Below are 20,000 nucleotides of genomic sequence, written 5' to 3' on the forward strand. Positions count from 1 at the left end.
TGTAGAGCCAGTTACCTTGACATGTAGAGCCAGTTACCTTGACATGTAGAACCAGTTACCCTGACATGTAGAGCCAGTTACCTTAACATGTAGAGCTCAAGCACAAACCAGCGTTCTCCTTCACTCCCTCTGAGTTAGAGTTAGGGAAGGAGGAGTGGTGTAGCAGGGAGGAGGGGTAAGAGTTAGGGAAGGAGGAGTGGTGTAGCAGGGAGGAGGGGTCAGAGTTAGGGAAGGAGGAGTGGTGTAGCAGGGAGGAGGGGTCAGAGTTAGGGGAGGGGGATTGGTGTAGGATGGAGGAGGGGTCAGAGTTAGGGGAGGGGGAGTGGTGTTTGAGGGAGGAGGGGTCAGAGTTAGGGGAGGGGGAGTGGTGTAGCAGGGAGGAGGGGTCAGAGTTAGGGGAGGGGGAGTGGTGTAGCAGGGAGGAGGGTTTAGAATTTGGTGGAGGGGTTTTGGTGTAGGAGGGAGGAGGGGTCAGAGTTAGGGGAGGGGGAGTGGTGTTTGAGGGAGGAGGGGTCAGAGTTAGGGGAGGGGGAGTGGTGTAGCAGGGAGGAGGGGTCAGAGTTAGGGGAGGGGGAGTGGTGTAGCAGGGAGGAGGGGTCAGAGTTAGGGGAGGGAGAGTGGTGTAGCAGGGAGGAGGGGTCAGAGTTAGGGGAGGGGGAGTGGTGTAGCAGGGAGGAGGGGTCAGAGTTAGGGGAGGGGGAGTGGTGTAGCAGGGAGGAGGGGTCAGAGTTAGGGGAGGGGGAGTGGTGTAGCAGGGAGGAGGGGTCAGAGTTAGGGGAGGGGGAGTGGTGTAGCAGGGAGGAGGGGTCAGAGTTAGGGGAGAGGGAGTGGTGTAGCAGGGAGGAGGGGTCAGAGTTAGGGGAGAGGGAGTGGTGTAGCAGGGAGGAGTGGTCAGAGTTAGGGGAGGGGGAGTGGTGTAGCAGGGAGGAGGGGTCAGAGTTAGGGGAGGGGGAGTGGTGTAGCAGGGAGGAGGGGTCAGAGTTAGGGGAGGGGGAGTGGTGTAGCAGGGAGGAGGGGTCAGAGTTAGGGGAGGGGGAGTGGTGTAGCAGGGAGGAGGGGTCAGAGTTAGGGGAGGGGGAGTGGTGTAGCAGGGAGGAGGGGTCAGAGTTAGGGGAGGGGGAGTGGTGTAGCAGGGAGGAGGGTTTAGAGTTAGGGGAGGGGGATTGGTGTAGCAGGGAGGAGGGGTCAGAGTTAGGGGAGGGGGAGTGGTGTAGCAGGGAGGAGGGGTCAGAGTTAGGGGAGAGGGAGTGGTGTAGCAGGGAGGAGGGGTCAGAGTTAGGGGAGAGGGAGTGGTGTAGCAGGGAGGAGGGGTCAGAGTTAGGGGAGGGGGAGTGGTGTAGCAGGGAGGAGGGGTCAGAGTTAGGGGAGGGGGAGTGGTGTAGCAGGGAGGAGGGGTCAGAGTTAGGGGAGGGGGAGTGGTGTAGCAGGGAGGAGGGGTCAGAGTTAGGGGAGGGGGAGTGGTGTAGCAGGGAGGAGGGGTCAGAGTTAGGGGAGGGGGAGTGGTGTAGCAGGGAGGAGGGGTCAGAGTTAGGGGAGGGGGAGTGGTGTAGGTAGTAGTGGTTGCCTGGTGGTTGTCTGATGGTTGTCTGGTTGTTGTCTGGTGGTTATGGAGTGGTTGCCTGGTGGTTATGGAGTGGTTGCCTGGTGGTTATGGAGTGGTTGCCTGGTGGTTATGGAGTGGTTGCCTGGTGGTTATGGAGTGGTTGCCTGGTGGTTATGGAGTGGTTGCCTGGTGGTTGCCTGGTAGTTATGGAGTGGTTGCCTGGTAGTTGCCTGGTGGTTGTCTGGTGGTTGTCTGGTGGTTGTCTGGTGGTTGTCTGGTGGTTGTCTGGTGGTTGTCTGGTGGTTGTCTGGTGGTTATGTAGTGGTTATGTAGTGGTTGTCTGGTGGTTGTCTGGTGGTTGTCTGGTGGTTGTCTGGTGGTTGTCTGGTGGTTGTCTGGTGGTTGTCTGGTGGTTGTCTGGTGGTTATGTAGTGGTTATGTAGTGGTTGTCTGGTGGTTGTCTGGTGGTTGTCTGGTGGTTGTCTGGTGGTTGTCTGGTGGTTGTCTGGTGGTTGCCTGGTGGTTGTCTGGTGGTTGCCTGGTGGTTGCCTGGTGGTTGCCTGGTGGTTGTCTGGTGGTTGCCTGGTGGTTGTCTGGTGGTTGTCTGGTGGTTGTCTGGTGGTTGTCTGGTGGTTGTCTGGTGGTTGTCTGGTGGTTGTCTGGTGGTTGCCTGGTGGTTGTCTGGTGGTTGTCTGGTGGTTGTCTGGTGGTTGCCTGGTGGTTGTCTGGTGGTTGCCTGGTGGTTGTCGGTTTCTAGGGATGCATCCCAAAACATCACCCTGTTCCCTACATAGTGCACTACTGTAAACCAGAGCCCTATTCCCTATATAGTGCACTACTGTAAACCAGAGCCCTATTCCCTATATAGTGCACTACTGTAAACCAGAGCCCTATTCCCTATATAGTGCACTACTGTAAACCAGAGCCCTATTCCCTATATAGTGCACTACTGTAAACCAGAGCCCTATTCCCTATATAGTGCACTACTGTAAACCAGAGTCCTATTCCCTATTTAGTGCACTACTGTAAACCAGAGCCCTATTCCCTACATAGTGAACTACTGTAAACCAGAGCCCTGTTCCCTATTTAGTGCACTACTGTAAACCAGAGCCCTGTTCCCTATTTAGTGCACTACTGTAAACCAGAGCCCTATTCCCTATATAGTGCACTACTGTAAACCAGAGCCCTATTCCCTATATAGTGAACTACTGTAAACCAGAGCCCTGTTCCCTATTTAGTGCACTACTGTTAACCAGAGCCCTATTCCCTATATAGTGCACTACTGTAAACCAGAGTCCTGTTCCCTACATAGTGAACTACTGTAAACCAGAGTCCTGTTCCCTACATAGTGAACTACTGTAAACCAGAGTCCTGTTCCCTACATAGTGAACTACTGTAAACCAGAGTCCTGTTCCCTACATAGTGAACTACTGTAAACCAGAGTCCTGTTCCCTATATAGTGAACTACTGTAAACCAGAGCCCTGTTCCCTATATAGTGAACTACTGTAAACCAGAGCCCTGTTCCCTATATAGTGCACTACTGTAAACCAGAGCCCTGTTCCCTATTTAGTGCACTACTGTAAACCAGAGCCCTGTTCCCTATTTAGTGCACTACTGTAAACCAGAGCCCTGTTCCCTATTTAGTGCACTACTGTAAACCAGAGCCCTGTTCCCTATTTAGTGCACTACTGTAAACCAGAGCCCTGTTCCCTATTTAGTGCACTACTGTAAACCAGAGCCCTGTTCCCTATTTAGTGCACTACTGTAAACCAGAGCCCTGTTCCCTATTTAGTGAACTACTGTAAACCAGAGCCCTGTTCCCTATTTAGTGCACTACTGTAAACCAGAGTCCTATTCCCTACATAGTGCACTACTGTAAACCAGAGTCCTATTCCCTACATAGTGAACTACTGTAAACCAGAGTCCTATTCCCTATATAGTGCACTACTGTAAACCAGAGTCCTATTCCCTATATAGTGCACTACTGTAAACCAGAGCCCTATTCCCTATATAGTGCACTACTGTAAACCAGAGTCCTATTCCCTATATAGTGAACTACTGTAAACCAGAGCCCTATTCCCTATATAGTGCACTACTGTAAACCAGAGTCCTATTCCCTATATAGTGAACTACTGTAAACCAGAGCCCTATTCCCTACATAGTGCACTACTGTAAACCAGAGCCCTATTCCCTATATAGTGCACTACTGTAAACCAGAGCCCTATTCCCTATTTAGTGCACTACTGTAAACCAGAGCCCTATTCCCTATATAGTTCACTACTGTAAACCAGAGCCCTGTTCCCTACATAGTGAACTACTGTAAACCAGAGTCCTGTTCCCTACATAGTGAACTACTGTAAACCAGAGCCCTGTTCCCTACATAGTGAACTACTGTAAACCAGAGCCCTATTCCCTATATAGTGAACTACTGTAAACCAGAGCCCTGTTCCCTATTTAGTGCACTACTGTAAACCAGAGCCCTGTTCCCTATTTAGTGAACTACTGTAAACCAGAGCCCTGTTCCCTATTTAGTGAACTACTGTAAACCAGAGCCCTGTTCCCTATTTAGTGCACTACTGTAAACCAGAGCCCTGTTCCCTATTTAGTGAACTACTGTAAACCAGAGCCCTGTTCCCTATTTAGTGCACTACTGTAAACCAGAGTCCTATTCCCTACATAGTGCACTACTGTAAACCAGAGTCCTATTCCCTACATAGTGAACTACTGTAAACCAGAGTCCTATTCCCTATATAGTGCACTACTGTAAACCAGAGTCCTATTCCCTATATAGTGCACTACTGTAAACCAGAGCCCTATTCCCTATATAGTGCACTACTGTAAACCAGAGTCCTATTCCCTATATAGTGAACTACTGTAAACCAGAGCCCTATTCCCTATATAGTGCACTACTGTAAACCAGAGTCCTATTCCCTATATAGTGAACTACTGTAAACCAGAGCCCTATTCCCTACATAGTGCACTACTGTAAACCAGAGCCCTATTCCCTATATAGTGCACTACTGTAAACCAGAGCCCTATTCCCTATTTAGTGCACTACTGTAAACCAGAGCCCTATTCCCTATATAGTGCACTACTGTAAACCAGAGCCCTGTTCCCTACATAGTGAACTACTGTAAACCAGAGCCCTGTTCCCTACATAGTGAACTACTGTAAACCAGAGCCCTGTTCCCTACATAGTGAACTACTGTAAACCAGAGCCCTATTCCCTATATAGTGAACTACTGTAAACCAGAGCCCTGTTCCCTATTTAGTGCTCTACTGTAAACCAGAGCCCTGTTCCCTATTTAGTGAACTACTGTAAACCAGAGCCCTGTTCCCTATTTAGTGAACTACTGTAAACCAGAGCCCTGTTCCCTATTTAGTGCACTACTGTAAACCAGAGCCCTATTCCCTATATAGTGAACTACTGTAAACCAGAGCCCTGTTCCCTATATAGTGCACTACTGTAAACCAGAGCCCTATTCCCTACATAGTGAACTACTGTAAACCAGAGCCCTATTCCCTATATAGTGAACTACTGTAAACCAGAGCCCTGTTCCCTATATAGTGAACTACTGTAAACCAGAGCCCTGTTCCCTATATAGTGAACTACTGTAAACCAGAGCCCTGTTCCCTATTTAGTGCACTACTGTAAACCAGAGCCCTGTTCCCTATTTAGTGCACTACTGTAAACCAGAGCCCTGTTCCCTATTTAGTGCACTACTGTAAACCAGAGCCCTATTCCCTATTTAGTGCACTACTGTAAACCAGAGCCCTATTCCCTATTTAGTGCACTACTGTAAACCAGAACCCTGTTCCCTATTTAGTGCACTACTGTAAACCAGAGCCCTATTCCCTATTTAGTGCACTACTGTAAACCAGAGCCCTATTCCCTATTTAGTGCACTACTGTAAACCAGAGCCCTGTTCCCTATTTAGTGCACTACTGTAAACCAGAGTCCTATTCCCTATTTAGTGCACTACTGTAAACCAGAGTCCTATTCCCTATATAGTGCACTACTGTAAACCAGAGCCCTGTTCCCTATTTAGTGCACTACTGTAAACCAGAGCCCTGTTCCCTATTTAGTGCACTACTGTAAAACAGAGCCCTGTTCCCTATTTAGTGCACTACTGTAAACCAGAGCCCTGTTCCCTATTTAGTGCACTACTGTAAACCAGAGCCCTGTTCCCTATTTAGTGCACTACTGTAAACCAGAGCCCTATTCCCTATTTAGTGCACTACTGTAAACCAGAGCCCTATTCCCTATTTAGTGCACTACTGTAAACCAGAGCCCTATTCCCTATTTAGTGCACTACTGTAAACCAGAGCCCTGTTCCCTATTTAGTGCACTACTGTAAACCAGAGCCCTATTCCCTATTTAGTGCACTACTGTAAACCAGAGCCCTATTCCCTATTTAGTGCACTACTGTAAACCAGAGCCCTGTTCCCTATTTAGTGCACTACTGTAAACCAGAGTCCTATTCCCTATTTAGTGCACTACTGTAAACCAGAGTCCTATTCCCTATATAGTGCACTACTGTAAACCAGAGCCCTGTTCCCTATTTAGTGCACTACTGTAAACCAGAGCCCTGTTCCCTATTTAGTGCACTACTGTAAAACAGAGCCCTGTTCCCTATTTAGTGCACTACTGTAAACCAGAGCCCTGTTCCCTATTTAGTGCACTACTGTAAACCAGAGCCCTGTTCCCTATTTAGTGCACTACTGTAAACCAGAGCCCTGTTCCCTATTTAGTGCACTACTGTAAACCAGAGCCCTGTTCCCTATTTAGTGCACTACTGTAAACCAGAGCCCTATTCCCTACATAGTGAACTACTGTAAACCAGAGCCCTGTTCCCTATTTAGTGCACTACTGTAAACCAGAGCCCTGTTCCCTATTTAGTGGACTACTGTAAACCAGAGCCCTATTCCCTACATAGTGAACTACTGTAAACCAGAGCCCTGTTCCCTATTTAGTGCACTACTGTAAACCAGAGCCCTGTTCCCTATTTAGTGCACTACTGTAAACCAGAGCCCTATTCCCTACATAGTGAACTACTGTAAACCAGAGCCCTGTTCCCTATTTAGTGCACTACTGTAAACCAGAGCCCTGTTCCCTATTTAGTGCACTACTGTAAACCAGAGCCCTGTTCCCTATTTAGTGCACTACTGTAAACCAGAGCCCTATTCCCTACATAGTGAACTACTGTAATCCAGAGCCCTGTTCCCTATTTAGTGCACTACTGTAAACCAGAGCCCTGTTCCCTATTTAGTGCACTACTGTAAACCAGAGCCCTGTTCCCTATTTAGTGCACTACTGTAAACCAGAGCCCTATTCCCTATATAGTGCACTACTGTAAACCAGATCCCTATTCCCTATATAGTGCACTACTGTAAACCAGAGCCCTATTCCCTATATAGTGCACTACATTTGACCAGGGTCCTGTATTGAATAGGGTGCCATTTCATCACATCCTTAGACCAGCTAAGTTTCATGTTCCTCGACGTGCACATCACTGACAACCAGGAATGGTCCCTTCACACAGACAGTATTTTGAAGAAGGTGCAACAGCGAGAGAGATAGTGATGGAGAGGGAGAGAGAGAAGGTCGAAACAGCATGGCCTGGACAAGGTAGCACGTCCGGTGAGCAGGTCAGGGTTCCATAGCTGCAGGCAGAACAGTTGAAACTGGAGCAGCAGCACGACCAGGTGGACGGGGGACAGCCAGGGAGTCATCAGGCCAGGTAGTCCCGAGGTACGGTCCTAGGGCTCTCCGCGGGGAGAGAGAGACGAGAGAATTAGAGGGAGTATAATATAAGATCACACCAGATAAGAAAGGAGAATTAGACCAGATACGAGAGATTGAGCCTAGCCCCTCGGGACATAGACGGTTGCATCATAGATACTGTAGACTGAGACGGGGGGTCGGGCACGACATGACACATGGGAGAGCGTTAGTAAGCCGGTGACTCAGCCCTCGTAATAGGGTCAGAGGCAGAGAATCCCAGTGGAGAGAGGGGAGCCGGCCAGGCAGAGACAACAAGGGCGGTTCGTCACTCCGGTGCCTTTACGTTCAACTACGCACCCCTGGGCCAGACTACACTCAATCATAGGACCTACTGAAGAGATGAGTCTTCAGTAAAGACTTAAAAGGTTTGAGACGGAGTCTGCGTCTCTCACATGGATAGGCAGATAATTTAATTAAAAAATTGTGGTTTATAGGAGAAAGCCCTGCCTCCAGCTGTTTGCTTAGACATTCTAGGGACACTAAGGAGGCCTGCGTCTTAAACCGTAGCGTACATGTAGGTATGTACGGCAGGACCAAATCGGAGAGATGCGTAATACTTTGAGGGTTAGCAGTAAAACCTAGCCTTAACAGGAAGCCAGTTTAGAGAGGCTAGCATTGGAGAAATATGATCACATTCTTGGGTTCTAGATTCTGGACAAAAAGTTTCTGATTTCTGCAATGTTACTAAGATCGGAAAAAGCTGGCCTTGAACTATTCTTGATATGTTCATCAGAAGAGAGATCAGGGTCCAGAGTAACTCCGAGGTCCTTCACAGTTTTATTTGAGATGACTGTACAACCATCAAGATTCATTGTCAGATCAAACAGCAGATATCTTTGCTTTTTTGCGACGTAGAACTATCATCTCTGTTTTGTCTGAGTTTAAAAGTAAAAAAAAAAAAAAAGATTGCTACAATTTCCTTGTGTCCGAAACACAGGCTTCCAGAGTATCGTCTGCATAGCAGTGAAAGGTGACATTGTGTTGCCAAGTGACATCACCAAGAGGTAGAATATATAGTGAAAACAATAGTGGTCCTAAAACGGAACCTTGAGGAACACCGAAACTTACCATTGATTTGTCAGAGGACAAACCGTCCACAGAGAAAAACTGATATATTTCCAAAAGATAAGATCTAAACCAGGCCACAACTTATCGATGTAGACCAATTAGGGTAATGTAGTGATTGATGGTGTCAAATAAAGGTCTAGGAGCACGAGGACAGACAGTCTGACACCATTAAAATGACATTTACCACCTTCTTGAGTGTGGTCTTAGTACTATGATGGGGTCTTTAAAGATGAACTTCTTGTAAATTCCAATCACAGTGTCCAATTTCAAAAAGGCTTTACTGAGAAAGCACACCATGCGATTATATTAGGTCAGCGCCTAGTCACAGAAAACCATACAGCCATTTTTCCAGCCAAATAGAGGAGTCACAAAAAAGCAGAAATAGAGATAAAATGAATCACTAACCTTTGACGATCTTCATCAGATGGCACTCCCAGGACTCCATGTCACTTATAGGACTTCATGTTACACAATACATGTATGTTTTGTTCGGTAAAGTTCATATTTATATCCAGAAATCTCAGTTTACATTGGAGCATTATGGTCAGTAATGCATTGTCTCAAACAAACATCCGGTGAAAGTGCAGAGAGCCACATCAAATTACAGAAATACTCATAAACATTGATAAAAGATACAAGTGTTAAACATATGAATAAAGATAAACTTCTCGTTAATGCAACCGCTGTGTCAGATTTCAGAAAGGTTTTACGGAGAAAGCACACTTTGCGATTATGTTAGGTCAGCACCTAGCCACAGAAACCCATACAGCCATTTTCCAGCCAATGAGAGTGTCACAAAAGTCAGATATAGTATTAAAACGAATCACTTACCTTTGATGATCTTCATCTGGTGGCACTCCCAGGTCTCCATGTTAGCCTGTCTAGGATCAGCGTGCCGCTAGCGGCACCCCCCCCCCCCCCCCCCCCCCACTGAAAAAAACAGTGCCGCGAAATTCAAAAAAAAACTTTTTTTAAAATATTTAACTTTCACACATTAAAGTCCAATACAGCTAATGAAAGACACAGATCTTGTGAATCCAGTCAACATGTCCGATTTTTAAAATGTTTTACAGGGAAGACACAATATGTAAAGATGTACATCTATTACCTAAAAACACATTAGCATAATCCACCATCTTTTATTTGTCCACCAACACCAGTAGCCATCACCAATTCGGCTAAACTAAGATATTTATAGCCCCTAACCAAGAAAAAACCTCCTCAGATGACAGTCTGATAACATATTTATGGTATGGGATAGGTTTTGTTAGAAAAAAGTGCATATTTCAGGTAGATGGCATAGGTTACAATTGCACCCACCGTCACAAATGGAATAGAAAAACTACATTGAGCAACGTGTTTACCTACTTACTAATCATCAAACATTTCGTAAAAATACACAGCATACACGAATCGAAAGACACAGATCCTGTGAATACAGACAATATTTCAGATTTTCTAAGTGTCTTACAGCGAAAACACAATAAATCGTTATATTAGCATAGCACATAGCACATAGCAGCCCAGCATTGATTCTAGCCAAAGTGGGCGATAACGTCAACATCGCCAAAAATATATTAATTTTTTCACTAACCTTCTCAGAATTCTTCAGATGACACTCCTGTAACATCATATTACACAATCCATATAGAGTTTGATCGAAAACGTTTATATTTAGCCACCAAAATCATGGTTAGACAATGTGAAATGTAGCTCAGCTGGTCAGAAAATGTTCTTGCGCCACTTAGACAGTGATCTACTCTTATACATAAATACTCATAAACGTGACTAAAAAATATAGGGTGGACAGGGATTGATAGACAATTTAATTCTTAATACAATTGCGGAATTACATTTTTTAATTTATCCTTACTTTTCAATACAGTTTGCGCCAAGCGAAGCTACGTCAAAAAACATGGCGTCCTAAGCCACTAAAATGTTTCGACAGAAACACGATTTATCATAATAAAAATGTCCTACTATGAGCTGTTCTTCCATCAGTATCTTGGGCAAAGGATCCTTTCTTGGGAGTAATCGTCTTTTGGTGGAAAGCTGTCCTCTTGCCATGTGGAAATGCCAACTGCGTTCGGGATGAACTGAAAAGCGTGCCCGGCTATTCACATCGTTTCAAAAATAAATGTCCCAAAATCGCACTAAACGGATATAAATTGCTATAAAACGCTTTAAATTAACTACCTTATGATGTTTTTAACTCCTATAACGAGTGAAAAGATGACCGGAGAAATATAACAGGCTAAACTAACGCTTGGAACAGGAGCGGGTCGGTGTCTTCCACGCGCGTTACGCACCAAGAAAAGACTTGCTAGCTACAGGGTTTTTTCATTTGTAGTGCCTGTGAACGCGCAATCGACCCCATTGGAATCGTCATCACGTAAAGGCATCCAGGGGAAGACGTAAGCAGTGTCTGTATAGTCATAGCAATAACAGTGCCCTTTTAACTGACTTCAGAACAGTGGCCAACATTTCTGAAATCTGACTCCATGTCAGGGAAATTGCTGTAGAATGGGCTCTGTTCCACTTAGAGACAAAATTTCAACTCCTATAGAAACTATAGACTGTTTTCTATCCAATAATAATAATAATATGCATATTGTACGATCAAGGATTTTGTGGGAAGCCGTTTCAAAAATTACCCAATTAGCATAAATAGTCTCAACAGCGCCCCCATCCTCAACAGGTTAAACAATAAATGTTTGTTTTGTTCGATAATGTCCCTCTTTATGACCAAAAACCTCATTTTTTTGCGCGTTTTGTCCAGTAATCCGAATGCAGAAGTGCACTAATTCCAGACAATTATTTTTTTTAAATACAAGAAAAGTTAGTAGAAACATGCCAAACAATGTTTAAAATCAATCTTCGGGGCCTCCCGGGTGGCGCAGTGGTCTAGGGCACTGCTTCGCAGTGCTAGCTGCGCCACCAGAGTCTCTGGGTTCGTGCCCAGGCTCTGTCGCAGCCGGCCGCGACTGGGAGGTCCGTGGGGCGACGCACAATTGGCATAGCGTCGTCCGGGTTAGGGAGGGTTTGACCGGTAGGGTTATTGTCTCATCGCGCTCCAGCGACTCCTGTGGCGGGCCGGGCGCAGTGCGCGCTAACCAAGGGGGCCAGGTACACGGTGTTTCCTCCGACACATTGGTGCGGCTGGCTTCCGGGTTGGAGGCGCGCTGTGTTAAGAAGCAGTTCGGCTTGGTTGGGTTGTGCTTCGGAGGACGCATGGCTTTCGACCTTCGTCTCTCCCGAGCCCATACGGGAGTTGTAGCGATGAGACAAGATAGTAATTACTTGGATACCACTGAAAATTGGGGAGAAAAGGGGGTAAAAAAAAAAATATATATATATATATATATATCAATCTTCAGGTTGTGTTTGTCATAAATAATCAATAATATTTCAACCGAACAAAAGCTTCTTCAGTAGGAAAAGAGAAACAAGAAAGGTGCGTTCCCGATCAGGCGTATGGCTGATGAATGGACATTTCCACTGATTGAAAGTGCTGTATCTCCCTCATTTTTCAGAGTAAAAGCCTGAAACAATGCATAAAGACTGCTCACATGTAGAGGAAGCCATAGAGATCGTGAACTGGGTCCTAAGTCTTTGTATGGTGGAGAGGCTTTCAATGGAAAAACAGCCTTTCAAAATAATTGTACTTCCTGGTTGGATTTTCCTCGGGTTTTTCCCATGCCATTTCAGTTCTCTTATAGACATTATTTTAACAGTTTTGGAAACTTTAGAGTGTTTTCTATCCAAATATACTAATAATATGCATATCCTATCTTCTGGGCCTGAGTAGCAGGCAGTTTAATTTGGGCACGCTTTTCATCCAAACTTACGAATGCTGCCCCCTACCCTAGTGAAGTTAAACACTGTGCCTTGTATGACTGTTAACTTTGAAGTTTTAAAAACTGAACTGTGAAATTCTACGCATCAATTTCTATACCGTGTGTGTTAGCAATTAGATGCCGCTGTTCTATACACAGTGGTGTTCATAACATGGATGGCTTTCCAACTCCTTGATATGACCTGTTTCATCTCCTTGATATGACCTTTTCCATCTCCTTGATATGACCTGGTCCATCTCCTTGATATGACCTGGTCCATCTCCTTGATATGACCTGTTTCATCTCCTTGATATGACCTGTTTCATCTCCTTGATATGACCTGTTTCATCTCCTTGATATGAACTGTTTCATCTCCTTGATATGACCTGTTTCATCTCCTTGATATTACCTGTTTCATCTCCTTGATATGACCTGGTCCATCTCCTTGATATGACCTGTTTCATCTCCTTGATATGACCTGGTCCATCTCCTTGATATGACCTGTTTCATCTCCTTGATATGACCTGTTTCACCTCCTTGATATGTTGCAAATGCTTGGTATGTTTCATTTATCTTCCACCCAAAACCGGTCTGCTACTGAAGCATGCTGAGAGTAGCGTCTCTCGTTTCCTTCTAAACTCCATACCTTCAATCTGTTGCTGGCAGCCGTCAGTAAATCCCTTAGTTAGCTTTCCATCTAATATCACAGCCATCAATAAATCCCTTAGTTAGCTTTCCATCTAATATCACAGCCATCAATAAATCCCTTAGTTAGCTTTCCATCTAATATCACAGCCATCAATAAATCCCTTAGTTAGCTTTCCATCTAATATCACAGCCATCAATAAATCCCTTAGTTAGCTTTCCATCTAATATCACAGCCGTCAATAAATCCCTTAGTTAGCTTTCTATCTTATATCACAGCCATCAATAAATCCCTTAGTTAGCTTTCCATCTAATATCACAGCCATCAATAAATCCCTTAGTTAGCTTTCTATCTTATATCACAGCCATCAATAAATCCCTTAGTTAGCTTTCTATCTTATATCACAGCCATCAATATATCCCTTAGTTAGCTACTCTGGACGGTTCTGACTTAGAATATGTGGACAACTACAAATACCTAGGTGTCTGGTTAGACTGTAAACTCTCCTTCCAGACTCATATTAAACATCTCCAATTCAAAGTTAAATCTAGAATCGGCTTCCTATTTCGCAACAAAGCATCCTTCACTCATGCTGCCAAACATTCCCTCGTAAAACTGACTATCCTAACGATCCTTGACTTTGGCGATGTCATTTACAAAATAGCCTCCAACACTACTCAGGAAATTGGATGCAGTCTATCACAGTGCCATCCGTTTTGTCACCAAAGCCTCATATACTACCCACCACTGCGACCTGTATGCTCTCGTTGGCTGGCCCTCGCTTCATATTCGTCGCCAAACCCACTGTCTCCAGGTCATCTATAAGTCTCTGCTATGTAAAGCTCTGCCTTATCTCAGCTCACTGGTCACCATAGCAGCACCCACCCGTAGCACGCACTCCAGCAGGTATATCTCACTGGTCACCCCCAAAGCCAACTTATCCTTTGGCCACCTTCCCTTCCAGTTCTCTGCTGCCAATGACTGGAACGAATTGCAAAAATCACTGAAGCTGGAGACTTATATCTCCCTCACTAGCTTTAAGCACCAGCTGTCAGAGCAGCTCACAGATCACTGCACCTGTACATAGCCCATCTGTAAATAGCCAATTCAACTACCTCATCCCCATACTGTATTTATTTTTTGCTCCTTTGCACCCCAGTATCTCTACTTGCACATTCATCTTCTGCACATCTATCACTCCAGTGTTAAATTGCTAAATTGTAATTTTTTCGCCTCTATGGCCTGTTTATTGCCTTACCTCCCTAATCTTACTACATTTGCGCACACTGTATAGAGATTTTTTTATTGTGTTATTGACTGTACGTGTGTTTACCCCATGTGTAACTTTGTGTTGTTTCTGTTTCACTGCTTTGCTTTATCTTGTCCAGGTCGCAGTTGTAAATGAGAACTTGTTCTCAACTGGCCTACCTGGTTAAATAAAGGGGAAATATATACTGTATATATATTTAAAAAAAGTGGATGGTTAGGTTGTCTAGACTGGGACTATAACAGGGAACGGTTAGGTTGCCTAGACTGGGACTCTAACAGTGGATGGTTAGGTTGTCTAGACTGGGACTCTAACAGTGGATGGTTAGGTTTCTCGACTGGGACTCTAACAGTGGATGGTTAGGTTGTCTAGACTGGGACTCTAACAGGGGATGGTTAGGTTGTCTAGACTGGGACTCTAACAGTGGATGGTTAGGTTGTCTAGACTGGGACTCTAACAGGGGATGGTTAGGTTCTCCTCTTTTCAACCTCTCCTCCATCCCCCCTTCCTCCCTTGACACTGCATTTTCCCCTCTTTTTCTGATCTAATATTTTCTGTTCCTCTCCTCCCCCTTTGCCTCCATGACTACCTCCTCTTCCTCCTATACTTCCCCTTCTCCTCTCCCCTTGCCTCCATGACTACCTCCTCTTCCTCCTATACTTCCCCTTCTCCTCTCCCCTTGCCTCCATGACTACCTCCTCTTCCTCCTATACTTCCCCTTCTCCTCTCCCCTTGCCTCCATGACTACCTCCTCTTCCTCCTATACTTCCCCTTCTCCTCTCCCCTTGCCTCCATGACTACCTCCTCTTCCTCCTATACTTCCCCTTCTCCTCTCCCCTTTGCCTCCATGACTACCTCCTCTTCCTCCTATACTTCCCCTTCTCCTCTCCCCTTGCCTCCATGACTACCTCCTCTTCCTCCTATACTTCCCCTTCTCCTCTCCCCTTGCCTCCATGACTACCTCCTCTTCCTCCTATACTTCCCCTTCTCCTCTCCCCTTGCCTCCATGACTACCTCCTCTTCCTCCTATACTTCCCCTTCTCCTCTCCCCTTTGCCTCCATGACTACCTCCTCTTCCTCCTATACTTCCCCTTCTCCTCTCCCCTTGCCTCCATGACTACCTCCTCTTCCTCCTATACTTCCCCTTCTCCTCTCCCCTTGCCTCCATGACTACCTCCTCTTCCTCCTATACTTCCCCTTCTCCTCTCCCCTTGCCTCCATGACTACCTCCTCTTCCTCCTATACTTCCCCTTCTCCTCCCCCTTTGCCTCCATGACTACCTCCTCTTCCTCCTATACTTCCCCTTCTCCTCTCCCCTTGCCTCCATGACTACCTCCTCTTCCTCCTATACTTCCCCTTCTCCTCTCCCCTTTGCCTCCATGACTACCTCCTCTTCCTCCTATACTTCCCCTTCTCCTCTCCCCTTGCCTCCATGACTACCTCCTCTTCCTCCTATACTTCCCCTTCTCCTCTCCCCTTGCCTCCATGACTACCTCCTCTTCCTCCTATACTTCCCCTTCTCCTCTCCCCTTGCCTCCATGACTACCTCCTCTTCCTCCTATACTTCCCCTTCTCCTCTCCCCTTGCCTCCATGACTACCTCCTCTTCCTCCTATACTTCCCCTTCTCCTCTCCCCTTTGCCTCCATGACTACCTCCTCTTCCTCCTATACTTCCCCTTCTCCTCTCCCCTTGCCTCCATGACTACCTCCTCTTCCTCCTATACTTCCCCTTCTCCTCTCCCCTTGCCTCCATGACTACCTCCTCTTCCTCCTATACTTCCCCTTCTCCTCTCCCCTTGCCTCCATGACTACCTCCTCTTCCTCCTATACTTCCCCTTCTCCTCTCCCCTTGCCTCCATGACTACCTCCTCTTCCTCCTATACTTCCCCTTCTCCTCTCCCCTTGCCTCCATGACTACCTCCTCTTCCTCCTATACTTCCCCTTCTCCTCTCCCCTTGCCTCCATGACTACCTCCTCTTCCTCCTATACTTCCCCTTCTCCTCTCCCCTTGCCTCCATGACTACCTCCTCTTCCTCCTATACTTCCCCTTCTCCTCTCCCCTTGCCTCCATGACTACCTCCTCTTCCTCCTATACTTCCCCTTCTCCTCTCCCCTTGCCTCCATGACTACCTCCTCTTCCTCCTATACTTCCCCTTCTCCTCTCCCCTTGCCTCCATGACTACCTCCTCTTCCTCCTATACTTCCCCTTCTCCTCTCCCCTTTGCCTCCATGACTACCTCCTCTTCCTCCTATACTTCCCCTTCTCCTCTCCCCTTTGCCTCCATGACTACCTCCTCTTCCTCCTATACTTCCCCTTCTCCTCTCCCCTTTGCCTCCATGACTACCTCCTCTTCCTCCTATACTTCCCCTTCTCCTCTCCCCTTGCCTCCATGACTACCTCCTCTTCCTCCTATACTTCCCCTTCTCCTCTCCCCTTGCCTCCATGACTACCTCCTCTTCCTCCTATACTTCCCCTTCTCCTCTCCCCTTGCCTCCATGACTACCTCCTCTTCCTCCTATACTTCCCCTTCTCCTCTCCCCTTGCCTCCATGACTACCTCCTCTTCCTCCTATACTTCCCCTTCTCCTCTCCCCTTTGCCTCCATGACTACCTCCTCTTCCTCCTATACTTCCCCTTCTCCTCTCCCCTTGCCTCCATGACTACCTCCTCTTCCTCCTATACTTCCCCTTCTCCTCTCCCCTTTGCCTCCATGACTACCTCCTCTTCCTCCTATACTTCCCCTTCTCCTCTCCCCTTTGCCTCCATGACTACCTCCTCTTCCTCCTATACTTCCCCTTCTCCTCTCCCCTTGCCTCCATGACTACCTCCTCTTCCTCCTATACTTCCCCTTCTCCTCTCCCCTTGCCTCCATGACTACCTCCTCTTCCTCCTATACTTCCCCTTCTCCTCTCCCCTTGCCTCCATGACTACCTCCTCTTCCTCCTATACTTCCCCTTCTCCTCTCCCCTTGCCTCCATGACTACCTCCTCTTCCTCCTATACTTCCCCTTCTCCTCTCCCCTTGCCTCCATGACTACCTCCTCTTCCTCCTATACTTCCCCTTCTCCTCTCCCCTTTGCCTCCATGACTACCTCCTCTTCCTCCTATACTTCCCCTTCTCCTCTCCCCTTGCCTCCATGACTACCTCCACTTCCTCTCTCCATAGTCTCCACTTCCTGGTATTCCATACGGAGGAGGTTCACGATGCGTTGCGTATCTGGGACGGTCCCCAGGACGGAGGGGTCCTCCTGAGGGAGCTCAGCGGCTCGACCCTTCCTCCTGACGCCCACAGCACCTTCAACGCCATCAGCCTCCAGTTCACCACCGACTTCTTCACATCCAAACAGGGCTTCGCTCTGCAGTTCTCTGGTAAGTGGTAGATTGTTATATAGTATGCAAGAGAGAGGGAAAAAAAGGGAGGGATATGTATGATTGTTAACCAACCTTAAAATGAATTGGTCTGGATCACAAACGTACTTATGCACCTTTATTGTAAAGCTACGTTCTAACTCTTCATGTTGATAATGTACTGCGTGTTGTTTATTGGTATATATGTTGAAGTAGCCAGTCTAAATCAGATCAAATCAAAGCAAATGTTATTGGTCACATACACATGGTTAGCAGATGTTAATGGTCACATGGTTAGCAGATGTTAATGGTCACATACACATGGTTAGCAGATGTTAATGGTCACATGGTTAGCAGATGTTAATGGTCACATGGTTAGCAGATGTTAATGGTCACATACACATGGTTAGCAGATGTTAATGGTCACATACACATGGTTAGCAGATGTTATTGGTCACATGGTTAGCAGATGTTATTGGTCACATACACAGGGTTAGCAGATGTTATTGGTCACATACACAGGGTTAGCAGATGTTATTGGTCACATACACATGGTTAGCAGATGTTATTGGTCACATACACATGGTTAACAGATGTTATTGGTCACATGCACATGGTTAACATATGTTATTGGTCACATGGTTAGCAGATGTTATTGGTCACATACACATGGTTAACAGATGTTATTGGTCACATACACATGGTTAGCAGATGTTATTGGTCACATGGTTAGCAGATGTTATTGGTCACATGGTTAGCAGATGTTATTGGTCACATACACATGGTTAGCAGATGTTATTGGTCCATACACATGGTTAACAGATGTTATTGGTCACATACACATGGTTAGCAGATGTTATTGGTCACATGGTTAGCAGATGTTATTGGTCACATGGTTAGCAGATGTTATTGGTCACATACACATGGTTAGCAGATGTTATTGGTCACATACACATGGTTAACAGGTGTTATTGGTCACATGCACATGGTTAACAGATGTTATTGGTCACATGGTTAGCAGATGTTATTGGTCACATGGTTAGCAGATGTTATTGGTCACATACACATGGTTAACAGATGTTATTGGTCACATGGTTAGCAGATGTTATTGGTCACATACACATGGTTAACAGATGTTATTGGTCACATACACATGGTTAACAGGTGTTATTGGTCACATGCACATGGTTAACAGATGTTATTGGTCACATGGTTAGCAGATGTTATTGGTCACATGGTTAGCAGATGTTATTGGTCACATGGTTAGCAGATGTTATTGGTCACATGGTTAGCAGATGTTATTGGTCACATACACATGGTTAGCAGATGTTATTGGTCACATGGTTAGCAGATGTTATTGGTCACATATACATGGTTAGCAGATGTTATTGGTCACATACACATGGTTAGCAGATGTTATTGGTCACATGGTTAGCAGATGTTATTGGTCACATACACATGGTTAGCAGATGTTATTGGTCACATACACATGGTTAGCAGATGTTATTGGTCACATGGTTAGCAGATGTTATTGGTCACATACACATGGTTAGCAGATGTTATTGGTCACGTGGTTAGCAGATGTTATTGGTCACGTGGTTAGCAGATGTTATTGGTCACGTGGTTAGCAGATGTTATTGGTCACGTGGTTAGCAGATGTTATTGGTCACATGGTTAGCAGATGTTATTGGTCACATACACGTGGTTAGCAGATGTTATTGGTCACATGGTTAGCAGATGTTATTGGTCACATGGCTAGCAGATGTTATTGGTCACATACACATGGTTAGCAGATGTTATTGGTCACGTGGTTAGCAGATGTTATTGGTCACGTGGTTAGCAGATGTTATTGGTCACGTGGTTAGCAGATGTTATTGGTCACGTGGTTAGCAGATGTTATTGGTCACATGGTTAGCAGATGTTATTGGTCACATACACGTGGTTAGCAGATGTTATTGGTCACATGGTTAGCAGATGTTATTGGTCACATGGCTAGCAGATGTTATTGGTCACATACACATGGTTAGCAGATGTTATTGGTCACATGGTTAGCAGATGTTATTGTTCACATACACATGGTTAGCAGATGTTATTGGTCACATACACATGGTTAGCAGATGTTATTGGTCACATGGTTAGCAGATGTTATTGGTCACATACACATGGTTAGGAGATGTTATTGGTCACATACACATGGTTAGCAGATGTTACTGGTCACGTGGTTAGCAGATGTTATTGGTCACATACACATGGTTAGCAGATGTTATTGGTCACATGGTTAGCAGATGTTATTGGTCACAGACACATGGTTAGCAGATGTTATTGGTCACATGGTTAGCAGATGTTATTGGTCACATGGTTAGCAGATGTTATTGGTCACATGGTTAGCAGATGTTATTGGTCACATACACATGGTTAGCAGATGTTATTGGTCACATGGTTAGCAGATGTTATTGTTCCCATACACATGGCTAGCAGATGTTATTGGTCACATACACATGGTTAGC

The 20,000-nt window shown here is 45.8% G+C and overlaps 1 protein-coding gene across 1 annotated transcript in view; it reads left to right on the forward strand.

The window, feature by feature from the left end:
- The window catches only part of LOC129830508 (CUB and sushi domain-containing protein 2-like), a gene marked incomplete at its 5' end in the record, with an annotated part of 366,155 nt that overhangs the window by 318,797 nt on the left and 27,358 nt on the right, over nt 1-20,000 (forward strand). The window contains one exon of the mRNA XM_055893082.1: nt 17,312-17,514. Coding sequence (XP_055749057.1) covers nt 17,312-17,514 — 203 coding nt within the window. The remainder of the gene's footprint in view (nt 1-17,311; nt 17,515-20,000) is intronic.

The sequence above is a fragment of the Salvelinus fontinalis genome, chromosome 32 (assembly GCF_029448725.1).
Source record: "Salvelinus fontinalis isolate EN_2023a chromosome 32, ASM2944872v1, whole genome shotgun sequence".
Classification (NCBI taxonomy): Eukaryota; Metazoa; Chordata; class Actinopteri; order Salmoniformes; family Salmonidae; genus Salvelinus; species Salvelinus fontinalis.